Below are 12,386 nucleotides of genomic sequence, written 5' to 3'. Positions count from 1 at the left end.
TTTTTTTTTTTTTTTTAAAATTAAAAAATATTTTTTTTTTTAAAGAGCGAATAAAGTATTGGGAGGAAAGTTGTTAGAAGCTGTTAGTCTTTCTTTTAGCTTAGATGGTCCATCTTCAGACACCAGTGCAGTTTCTTTCCTCTTTACTGTTCCTACTCTCGACAACTTGATTACGGTGCACAGCCCTTGACTGAGTCACATTTGTATTTACCTTGGTGATAGTGAGTATACTTCTACAACCCTGTGACAACATCAATCAGAATTAGTTGTGTTTTGCAATCAAGTAACCTCCGTGCTACGTCAGCAGAGTGCAATTCTGTTGTTGTGATTAGTATACGTGATGTCCCAAGAATGTGCCATTATTTTAAAATTACACTCAGATGTGGAACATATTTGCAGGTAAATATTCATCTTGTCTGTAAAAAGTGATTTCTGTGAATAACACTTAGTTGGTTGATTTGATAGAGTTAAAAATAGCGATGGGAGTGGGAAATGTCCCCTCTGCTTTGGATAGTAAAGGTTCAGAAAGTTAAAAGCTAAGTCATTACCCCCACCAGAGATGCAAGTGCAGTTGAGAAGCCCAGCACAATTGTTCCCAAGTCTCACAGTGGCCTATGTGTATAGCGTGTTTGGAGAAATAATGTGCAATGGAAAGACGGAGATCTGGATAAAACTTCAGTAGAATGCTGTGGGTTTAAAAATAGATTAAAAAAAAAAAATCTAAACTGGTGCCATACATGAATACTTCAGCTTTTTCCAAGAAATACCAAATGGATGTTCTTGCTTTGTTCTGAGCAAGAATGCCACAATTGTCAAGTGAGTTAAATACCTGATTGATTTTAAGAAGAGATTAACTTCTAAATCAGTATCTCATTTTTCTAAATAATTAGTATCTTTTTTTCTTCCCCTAAATAATTTGTATCTTATTTAAAAAAAAAAAAACTTGTTGCTTTAGTGTTGTACATGGCAGCTTGTAGAATTTGCTTTTGAACAGACAGCTTTAAATTGAGTCATGTCACAGAATCATTCAATGTAAAGCAGTAAGAAAACTATTCAGATCATCCATGTACAAAAGTTATTCTCCTCTTGTCATGCTGTACGCAAAATGTAATTTGATTCTAGTTATAGCAAAAAATGAAAGCACCTTAATGGTATTGTGAAGTAATAAATTGGTGTCTTTAATCTAGGTTAATATCCCCAATGATTATATGTATCAGTCATAACTGTATGATTATTGCTTGCTACTGCTATAGGATAGAATTAAAGTTTTAGAGCTCTTTAACCTTTTCAAGTTCATCTTTTTAATTTTACAACAAAAATACTTACGTGTTAACTAAATTACAAATCTGTACTGCCAGTTTTTACATTGTTTTCACAATCCTTGTTGGGGTGATGGAGATCTGGTGATTTTTTTGCACAGGTATGCTGGCAAACCACAGACTCCTGGTAAAATAGTTCTCGTCTATGTATTTTAAAAGAATTTTTACCCTGCACTCATAATTTTACATAAGAGAATTGTAGTATTCAGTCATTGAAAGGACCTGTTATGTGACTGGTGCCTCTTAAGGGATCATTGCCAAGGTGTTTCGCTGGAGTATGAATTAAGGGTTGACTTATTCCTGCGTGTTTCAGGGTGGAGTGATTTTTTTTTGTTGTTAGGGGCTAGAATATCTCGGGTGAAGTGGTGGCAGCAAGTGCCACCAAGAACTCTTGTTGGATATTTCCATACCTGAGGTTTGAGAGGGTAGGTTACGTTGTGTTTCAGTGTAGTTAAGCACAGTTACAGAAATAATTTACAAAAGAGCATCTTTGTGCTTACCTAAGTAAGAGCCTTTGTGTTGTGGGTATTAGTCCTGCAGTAAGTTTTGCAACTCATTATTACATTGCAAATAATAATCTTTAATTTTTTCTGTTGGGTTTGTTTTGAAATGTCCATGATGCAACTGGTTTGGATTTTCTAGAGGCCATTTTTGCTTAAATTAGATATTTGAAATGTGTCCATTTTGTCTATTCCAGCCAATTCTTGACCAACAATTTCAAAAGCAGACACGTCTCTGGTCATCTTAAAATTAAAAGAAATTAATCTGCCTAACTCAGATACAGCAAGATTCATTCAGTTCAGCTCAGCGCTGGCCATGTGGGCTTCTGCATGGAGGAGCTACCCTGGTATCGTGCTTCCTCGCGTCCTGGCGCTGACTTTGCCCTACACAGGCTGCGAGGCCGGATCCTGTGGGCTTCTCATTGGTACAGTAGTGCTCCTACCAGGGAGTGCTAAGACATTTTTGCCACTCTACGCAAGCTAATGGTCCAGCTACACCAGCACTGAGTTAAAGCCAGTGAGCCATGCAGGTTCATCCTCCCCATTTTGTATCTAGGTTTATCTAAAATATCACAGGTCCTGTTAATTCTCATTGGCAAAGTGTCTTTTTTTTTTTTTTTTTTTTTTTTTTTGAAGAAAAAGCAGTCTGACTTTTACAGATAACTTGGTGCTCTCAGCTGTCAGTGGAAGTTGGAAAGCCTGGAGTGTTTGGCATCTCTGAAATTCCCACTTTTAATTTTACTCTGTTAAATGTTTCTGTAACTGCACAACTTTTCAAGACTGGTTGACATTTCTGACGTGAGAAATTCCCTTGTGGTTCTGTATGACAACAGTCTGCAAAATATGGTTTAAAATCTGCAATACATGGAAAAAATATTTTTAATTTAGAGTAGCGTAAAAATGGCAAATTTTTAATCTAAATGGAAAACTCTTCTGTGTTCTCTGAAAGCCATCCTGTAATGTAAAGCTATTACTGTATCTCGGTCATGTGAATTAAATCTGTGACGACATCAAAAGCTCAAATGTTTGAAGTGGAGGAACTTGTGGACCGATTAGCTGAGGAACTGGATGAGCAAAAGAAGTATTCCTTCTTTTTAACACCTATATACTTACAAGCACTGAGTATTCTTGGTTCTGGTTCACTTCATTGGGAAGAGAGATACTCGGCACCTTCAAAAAAAAAAAAAAAAGCCCTACATCCAATTTTTACCTTCCATCAATATTCAAGTCCATATGTTTTGCTGCAAGGTGACGGTGCCTCTGAAAAATGTTCTAAGAAGTGAAAGATTTCAGCCTCCTATTAAGCCAGCGTTGATTGCATGGAAATTACCTGCTGGGTGGTTATTTTCTTCAACTGTGAACTAATGATTCATTTTCAGGTTGATTATTTAGCTCATATCTCAATGGCTGTTTTTCTTAGGCATCTTGGCTCACAGCTTTGTGAACTGGAAAAGCTGATAGATAAAATGATGATTGCAGAGTTTTCAACTTATGCTCGCAATGATTTAAATAGACCCCTAGAAGATGATTGCCAAATTCTAGAAGAGGTATGTCTGTTATTGAAATAAACTGTCTGATGAATATGTTTACATCTTTAACATACTTAATTAGCACCAGCTAATTCACTCAGGTCCCTAGTAGCAATGTTATAATTTTACACTATTTCTCTTCTCATCCAAACCTCCCCCCGCCCCTTTTTTTTGTGCTTAATAAAATTAAATAATTGTAACTGAACTCACGGAACTGCAATCCAGTCCTACATTATTTTTTTCAAAATAATCAGTTCTCTTTTGTCTGATTAAATGTATACTGAGTTCACTTCGTGAACCTCAACATGTAAGTGGAAAAGAGCATGGACTCTCGCATCTACTTGACTGTAAAATTTAAGTTTTGCAATGAAAGCTGATAGTTGCATGTTGTTATCATTCTGTCTCCCTGTGCATTTATGGGTGCTTATATCAAGCATATGGTTGCCCTGAATACATGCTTCATTTGCCATATATATATTCCTCATTCCTCTGAAGATCATGAACATCTGAAGATTAAGCTATTGTGATTGCTTTCTCGCCAGGAAAAGACTTTTCTGGATTTTGCCTGTACTATTCTTCAGTAATTGCTAAATCCCGTTAACTGTTTAGTCTTGTTTCATCCATGGGTTTCATGAAATATAGTGAATGGCAATAGCACTTAAATATTCCCATTTCGGCCCTATAGTTTCTTCCCACCTCTGTGCTGCAATGTGATAGCCTCTCACTTGTGCTGGTGCAATTGTATTGAATATCATTCTTGCTCGGGGTAAGGAAACTCACTAATCTTTAGAAATATCCATGTTTTTAAGCACAAGTGGATGAGCACAACTGAGGAACAGGCATGAAGGAGGAAGGGACTCTGTTAGCTGGTATTGCCACAGGGAACTTTGTATAGTTAAATCGTGGCATTAGTCTCAAGGCACTGGACTGATCTAAATCCTGTTCACCATGTGTTTGGTACATGAACTTTCTTACTGCTGTGCAATTTCTTAAAATTGTTTCTTGTCCTCACCTTGATATTTTTAGTGTGGTTTTTTATTTTCTTTTTTCTTCTTGATAGGAGAGACTTGTATCACTAGTATTTGGACTTTTAAAACAAAGAAAGCTAAATTTTTATGAAATATATGGAGATGAAATGATTATTACTGCAAAGAACATAATTAAACAGGTAAGCCAAACACTTCTAACATATCTGACAAGGTTGCCTCAACCCCTTACAAATTATTTTTTAAGTAGTTAAGAACAGCTCTGATGAAGTTTTTTGGTGGCTGATGGTCTCTCATTTAGAGCAGCTGGGCTTGCAGACACTATAAGGACTTCCTGAAGCACAGAGGTCTGTTTGCAGAAAAGACCTTCTGGAAGGAGTAGGTAGCACAGTACAGCAGATCACAGCTTTCTTTGTATAATTACCATTGTTCTGAATCCCCTGATTTCAGCTTAGTTTTTTTCTTTCTCTTATCACACAGATTTCCCAAATAGTATAGTTGTGTCATAACACTCTGCTTCAAAAACCAAACCAAAACAAAAAAAAACCCCACAAAACCAAAACAAACAAACAAAAAAAGCCGAAAACCACACCAAAAAGCCCCTACCCCAACCCTCCAATAAACAAAACCCCCAAGTTCTTGGTGTAAATACAAAAAAGAGAAACAAAAAAACTTGCCAGTTGAAACAATCGAATTCCCAACAAATGCTACAGAAAACAATGCTTGCCTGAATGTTAGCACAGACCTAGCATAGGCACATGATAAAAGGTTGGCAAACATCCTTGCCTTTTTCTAAGTGAGCAAGGTGAAGTAATGAAGAAGGTAGAAGTGCTTGCCTGTAAAAATTATTTAAAAAATGAATCCTTGTCCACATTGCTGTCATCATTTGCCATTTAGGGTAGTGTATCTATCTTTTAAAACCAAAAATCTTTGTAGATAAAACCAGCTAAAACCAACAAATGAACAAAGTTTAGATGACTTCTTTGGGGAATAATGCATGAAATATTTTGGACAGTAACATGACGGCTTTTGTTTGCAAATAAAAACTCTAGACTGAACTTTAAGTGTGTGTTTGGTACTTTTAATTTTACTCATCTTGTTTGTTTGCATGCATATGTGAGAATATTGTGCAAGGGGTGTTTTTCTCCCCTAAAGATACGTGATTATTTCAGGAGTCATGTTCTGATGTGTTATGAGCCACCTCTGATTTGTATCTCAAAGGCTGGGAGATAGTCAGGTGGTGGATTTGCCAGCAGATGAAGACAGTGTCTCCTGTCCTCGTAGTATAGCATGCTGTTCAGAGCTGTGTTGTGAACCAGGTTGGGAACCCAGCTTTTAAAAGTTTGGAGGAGGAGGATTATTATTATTATGAGGATTTTGTTTTAAACCAGATTTGCTCCCCCAATCCACTTCACATTGCAGCCCCACGGTTCTGTTGATCTGGTTGTGCAGGGTGGGTGTAGGTAACACAGGCCGATGATGCTAGTAAATATTGTGGCAGAATTAGAAGACAGTGATGTGTGCAACTGCACCACCACTTGTTGTAAGGACTTGACGATGGTGTGAGCTCTTTTTCACTTGACCCCGATACAATTTAAATTGGGTTAAGCACCCCTGCCCCTAGCTGCCTGTTCTTTCCCCACCTGAAAGCAATGGGGTGCTGGGCGGGGTCATTGCCCTGCTCCCTGAAAGATCAGCAGAGGGTGGGAGTGAGCACTGCTTTCTGGTCATGCTGTATTACTGTAAGCCTGGAAGAACAAGAGCATACAGCTGCGTGCAGCTGCTCTGGGCCTTCACATAAAGTGTAACACCACAAAAAAAAAGCATGAATGAATAACATCAGGATAAAACTGTTCATCTGCCCATCGGTCTCCATTGGCTTTTCACTTGCCTGTGTTGGCGGTCATGAGGAGACATTTCTTCCTTTAAATTCTCTGTTTAGTTGGATAATAGGCAAGTAGTGCTCCCTGTTTTCCTGCTCATTCTTGATCATAAAGTGCTTTTCCCATTCTGCTGGGAATATTTGTCTTTATGTTAGATTTTTCAGGTGTCACCTCTGCTCAGTAATAGACGAAGTTTAATCAACTTCCAATGTAAGTTTCTGTTGAATAGGGAAAATAGACAGGACTGGAGTATTTCTGTGTGGTTTGTGCAACACATTTGCGTTGTGGCCTATTGTCTCAACTCTTAGAGATATTTTTCGTTAATAAAGGAAACTTTCCTTCCCACATCTCAAATGTGCTTCCTGTTCAAATGCATTGCTGGGCTGTTTTGGTCAGTACTTTAGTAGCTTTTTATTGCCAGGCAGGGGAAAGAGCAGAGGTTTGTAAGCACTGAACACGCTGCATAGTTCAAGAACAAGGTCTGCTTTTAAGAAGCTTCTGTATTGACCACCTTATTCAAAATGCAGGTAAAATCCATGTAGCTTGAGATGGTGGCCATCAGTCACCATTTGGATTGTACATATTCACTTGAAGGCAAGATGAGTTTGTACACTACTGACTCTTTTGATCAGGTTATTGACTGTACATTTGGGAGAAAACCCCTAATTCAGTCTAAATGGAGTTGATTTGTACCTAGGGCTTACAAGTAATGTGAAAAGAGATCAGTGAACAAATTGCTGTAAAACAATAGATGCTTGGAATGAAAATTGATTGTTCTGGAGACCTGAAGAAACCAGCCAGTTTTGTATGTACCAGTTGAAGAGCGTATGTCCTTGGAGGAGAGGCCACAGCGTAGCAATAAAGATGTAGAGAAATCTAGGGACAGAGGCGGACGGTGCCCTGGCGGTGAAGAGGACAGACAGACAGCAAATACCATGTCTGCTAGGAGAGCAGTTGAAACTGGGTCTGCCTTAACAGTTGAAAGCACAGGACTGTAGGTGTGTGCCTCCACACTTCCCTGGTGCTGTTCCTTCCAGTTTAGGTTAGATCCCAAGTCCTGTATTTAAAGCTGAAAAGGAAGTCAACCAATATTTTCCAAAGTCAGTCACTTTGGAAAGGGGAAGAATATGGTTTCTATTCTTAAGTACCTGACCTGAGAGACATTTTTGAAATGGTGCTTAGCATCCATGCTCAGAAAAGCAGGTCCCTTTGAGATGGAGCCAGTGTGCCCTCCAGAGCTTAGTACACAGCTGGGAACACTTTGATCATCTGTATTTTGCAAATAGATGTTTGGGGGGGTGGTTTTGGGGGTTTCTTTTGGGGTTTTTGTTTGTTTGTTTTTAGAGGATCAAGTTGTTAAATGATACAAGTATGTCTTTCCTTTGTTTTACTTTTTCTTATTTAACTTGAGGATTATTGTGTGTGTTATGAAACTCAGCAGCAGTTAGAAGGAAGCTAAGATCTTTTTTGTTTTGTTTTTTCCCCTTTAAATTTGACAGTGTGTGGTTAATACGGTATCGCAGATAGAAGAAATAGATACAGAAGTGGTTGTTAAGTAAGTATACAGCCAGATTATTTTTTTTTGGTGGTGGGTGGGGATAGGAGATGGACGGTTTTTAGCATAGATAAATTTACCATTCTAATTTTTGCTTACATTTCCCTATAATTAAGGATTATCCTTCTCTTTCACCTTAAGCCTCTGCTTCTGTCCAACTCCATGACAATACTGTGTATTCCCCTTCTCATTCAGATTCTAACGTTACCTTAAATTAAACTTACCTTTAAAATAAATACTGAAATTCTGTGCATCTCATTGCATGAAGCATAAACTACTGTATTTAGGCATATATCTCTTAACTACTTGAAGGCATTCCCTGTTGTCATAATCTGGGATTTTGTATTAAAACGTGTCAGTACTTTCAGTACCTCCCGCATGAACAAGAATAGGAGCTATCCCGAGAGGAGATCAGACAATTTCAGCCGTAGAAATGTGTGGGCAGGAACCTCTTGAAGCCCAACAAAGGCAAGTGCCAAGTTCTGTGTCTTGGAAGGAGCAACCCTTTGCAAGAGGAGAGGCAGGAGCTGGCTGGCTTCAGAGCAGCTTTGAAGGGCAGGACCTGGGGGTCCTGGTGGAGAACTGGTTGGCCATGGATCAGCAGTGTGTCCTTGCAGCCGCAGCCTGGGCCATATTAGCATAGTCAGCAGGTCAAGGAACAAGAAAGACATTGAGATCCAGCGGAGGCCACTGGGCTGGTTGGGGCTGAAGCACAGAGTGTAGGAGGAGCAGTCAAGGGAGCTGGGTCCCCATCCAGCTTGGGGAGGGGAAAACTCAGGGGAGAACTGCCCACAGCTATCCCATGGGAGGAGGGTTTTAGCAGAGCTGTAGACAGAGCCAGGCTCCTCTCAGAGGTGTATATGGGAAGGACAAGGGGCAATAGGCACAGGATGGAAGATGAGAAATGCCAGTTGAATCTTAGGAAAAGTGTGTTCCCTTTGAGGATGGTCAAATGGTGGAACAGCAGCCCAGAGATGCTGTGGGATTCAAACTTTGGACAGGGTGCTGAGCAACCCAATCTAGTTGGACCTGTGTCGAGCAGGAGTTGGCACCTCCAGGGGTCCCAGCTCCAGAGGCCCTTCTGCCAGCATCTGACTTTCCGTAGCTCTGTGATTTGTTTGGCTCAGCAAAGGGTTACCCCAAGATAATAAAACCAGACCAGCTGATAAAGCAAAGTGAGTGGCAGAATCTGCATGAGATTCACACCCAGATTGCGAAAAGACGGGCACAGGGTCATTTTTAAACATTGGGTATTTGTTCACCATTCCCCAATGTTCACTCTTCTGCAATTGGGTCCTAACTGTGTGTTACAGGGTTTAACTTTTGTTCTATCAATGACTTTTCTGCCCTTTGCCACAAACAGCTGACTTGCACCTTAATAGCAGAAGTGGTGTCATTGCAATGCAACAAAATGGGCTTAATAACATGGCTTTTGTAACACTTGCAAATTTTTTTTTTTCGTAATCTCTTTTTTTCACGTGATTTGTGAAAATGTTATTAACCCACCTCCCTTGCTGGTATCACATACTTACTCCAGGGAAAAGAACATTATGCCCTGGAAAAACTAAATGGTAAATGTGAGGCTTTCATTTTTTTAATATGATCTATTTTTATACACCTCCCTCCCCATTCCACTTGCATACATTGTGTTGATCGTGACCGTTGTTCAGGTGATGTCTGTTGTCTTGCCAGATAAAAGTCTACGCAGTGTTCCTTATATTTACAATTCCATTTAAAGCATGTTTTTTCTTTATGTGCCAGTCGGCATCATGGCCAGTAAACATTTGCTGTTTACTGAATACTGCTCTGTTTTTTAGGCTTGCAGACCAGATGAGGATGATGAATTTTCCTCAGTGGTTTGATTTACTGAAGAGTATTTTTTCTAAGTTTACCATCTTCCTCAAGAGAATAAAGGTAAGACATTCATTTACCAAGAGCTTCACGTAGTTCAGACATGAAATGGAATGAAGTTATTTTCCATTTGAAGTCTTGAGGTGTTGGTTTTGCTTTTTTGATTGAAACTTTTGATTGAAAGAAGGATATGTGAATATTGGCATCCAGGGCAAAAATGATTATTGCTAACAAAGAGAGCAGTGGGAAGGAGATAATACCTCTTGTTGTGTGATTACATCCATTTCAGGCTGCTAGGGATTAGGACAGAACTTTTGTATGTGTTAGATTGCTCCAAATGAGGTTTCTGTCACTATTCTCAGAAACATCTGATATTGGTTAGCATCAAAGACGGATGGGTCTGCCTCCGAATACTAATTACACAATAGAAAATAAAGCCGGGATTTAGTTCAGTTTTGTGGGTAAAAGAAAATCTCTAGTGCAAGTTTGTGGCACAGGGGTTTGTTTTTTTTGTAATAAAAGTTATATTTGATTCTAGGCAACGTTAAATACTATCCATAGCGTGGTTTTCTTGGTTCTAGACAAGAACCAAAAAACCAGAGACCTGGAGGACACCTTACAAAAGAACTCTGCTAAAGACAGTACGGTGGACACAGAAGTGGCTTACCTGACTCATGAAGGCATGTTTATAAGTGATGCATTCAGCGAAGGGGACCTCCCGCCTGTAGCAGCTGACACTACCTCTCAAAGAAACACTTCCCCAAACAGTGAGCCCTGTAGCAGCGATTCGGTCTCTGAACCGGAGTGCACTACCGATTCCTCATCCAGCAAAGAGCAAACATCATCGTCTGTTACTCCAGGGGGAGTAGAGATGATGTAAGTAAATGCGCTGTCTGTCTCGACTTTGCAACATGTCAGAAACAAGGTGTTAGGTGGAGGTGGTTGTTTCTGATGGTACAGTACAAAAATTGCTTTGGAGGACTGTGCTTTTCTAGGTAAGTGAAGTGGAATGGCTCTCCACCATTGCCCCTAGATACTGCCATCAGACTGCGTTGTCCCCAGGTCACCTTTGTTTCATTTATTTGCCTTGCTTTCACCTCTGTGTGTAGTGGTACGGGTACTGATTATGTCACTTCTTACAGAAAAGGGCCCCTTCACCATCTGTTCTGCTTGGGAGCCTGCTTCTACAGAGAGCAGGAGAGATGCAAGTCTAGCCTACATGAAAGACAGATTGTTTGTCATGCCTTTAGCAGGCAGAAGCATCTCTGTTCCCTGTCCATGTTCCCTATGGCTATTTTTTCTGTTTTTTTTTAAGCTGGCTTCGTGGAATACATCTTGATAAATTCTGGAGAAAAATCTGCTGTTCGTTGTCAACTATTTGACTTGCATACTTAAATAAGTCCATCTCAGTGCTTTGGTAACATAGGCAGTACTGCTCTGTGGTGCTCCAGACTCCAGAGTTGTAACCTTTTTGGCATCCTTTATGCATACTTTATTTATGGCTGGAAGTCAGAGCTACCTTTTAAAAAGAATCAGGCATAGCGTGTGTGGGACTCAGGCATGAGCCACTTCAAAAGCCAGCATGTCTGGATACAGAGTTCTATGAAGCAAAATTGAAATACCACTTGTTACCCTGCTGAAAGATGGAAGATAGCAAGTGGCCCCGCTCGCTCCAGCTGATTGGTACTCAAGTGTCTGTACTTGTGTGTTTAAGCAACTGTCAGTTTTGATAGAGACCTTCCCCCTCAAATCACAATGCTGGCTGAAGGAGATAGATTTAAAATAAATACACTGTGCATAAAGCAAATTCAGGCCTCTGTATGTCCAAACATCTGTTGTACGCTGGAAGAGAAATGCAATGTGAAGAGGAGTCCAGGGTTACAGTCAGGAGCAGGGAGGGAGAAGGGGGTCGGATTCAAACTGGTCTGGAGCACTTTGCCAAGTTTGCTAAAAATATACCACCCAGCTAGAGCTCTTGAGCAATAAAGCTGCTTCTGAGGCTGGTTGCATAACTTTGTTCTAAAATGAACTTGCTTCGTCCCTCTTCTGGTTTTCTTTGCACCTCTGCTCTGTGTTTGGAGCAGACTAATAAAATTACACAGTTGCAACAATGTTAGCCCAGTTGCTGCTCTCTAGCATCCTCTCGTACTGTCAGTCCCTCGAGCAGCCACACTGGACCGAAAGATTGTTATCTTAACTAATTACATGAATGGCAGAGCTGTGCTACAGGCTAGCCTCAAAACAGTAGACGAATCACAGAAGGTTTTTTAAAAAGCACCAACTTAGGAGCCTGAAGTCTAAAGAGCTAATAGAATGACAGCCTATAGATGAAGGTGGTGGGGAGTGCAGAGTACTTTTAGGCTTTACACTTGCACTGGAAGAAAAATGCTGTGTTTTCCTTGTCATTCTTGTGGTGCTGAAGTGTTACAGGAGCTGGGTAAATTTTAGCTCAGTAAATGTTAATAATTATTGTATTAGTAATGACTATATCATGTTTTCTTCTAGACCATTAATAGCAATTAGAATGTGGATTTAAAACAAAATATAAGGATGTGCAGTTGTGCATTTCCTTGTTACAGGGACTGACATGACATTGACAGCAGCTTAGAAGATCCCATCTGTACAAAGTGACTTTGGTGATTAACTGACTGTCTGCATTTGGCAGTTGCTGCAAGGCTCTTTCCTCCTTCAACCTGTGAGCAGAAATACAGAAATTTTTTTTTTTTTATAAATTGATGCTCAACAGCTCAACTGGTTCTGTCA

At 39.9% G+C, this 12,386-nt stretch overlaps 1 protein-coding gene across 1 annotated transcript in view; it reads left to right on the top strand.

Moving 5' to 3' along the window:
* VPS54 (VPS54, GARP complex subunit) overlaps window positions 1-12,386 on the top strand; it is a 42,591-nt gene that overhangs the window by 12,059 nt on the left and 18,146 nt on the right. The window contains exons 7-11 of the mRNA XM_009282604.1: window positions 3,240-3,366; window positions 4,409-4,516; window positions 7,717-7,772; window positions 9,590-9,686; window positions 10,162-10,499. Of these exons, the coding sequence (XP_009280879.1) occupies window positions 3,240-3,366; window positions 4,409-4,516; window positions 7,717-7,772; window positions 9,590-9,686; window positions 10,162-10,499 (726 nt within the window). The remainder of the gene's footprint in view (window positions 1-3,239; window positions 3,367-4,408; window positions 4,517-7,716; window positions 7,773-9,589; window positions 9,687-10,161; window positions 10,500-12,386) is intronic.

This window comes from Aptenodytes forsteri, unplaced genomic scaffold, assembly GCF_000699145.1.
Source record: "Aptenodytes forsteri isolate BGI_AS27 unplaced genomic scaffold, ASM69914v1 Scaffold582, whole genome shotgun sequence".
Taxonomy (NCBI): domain Eukaryota; kingdom Metazoa; phylum Chordata; class Aves; order Sphenisciformes; family Spheniscidae; genus Aptenodytes; species Aptenodytes forsteri.
This window is presented reverse-complemented; position numbering and strand designations above follow the sequence as displayed.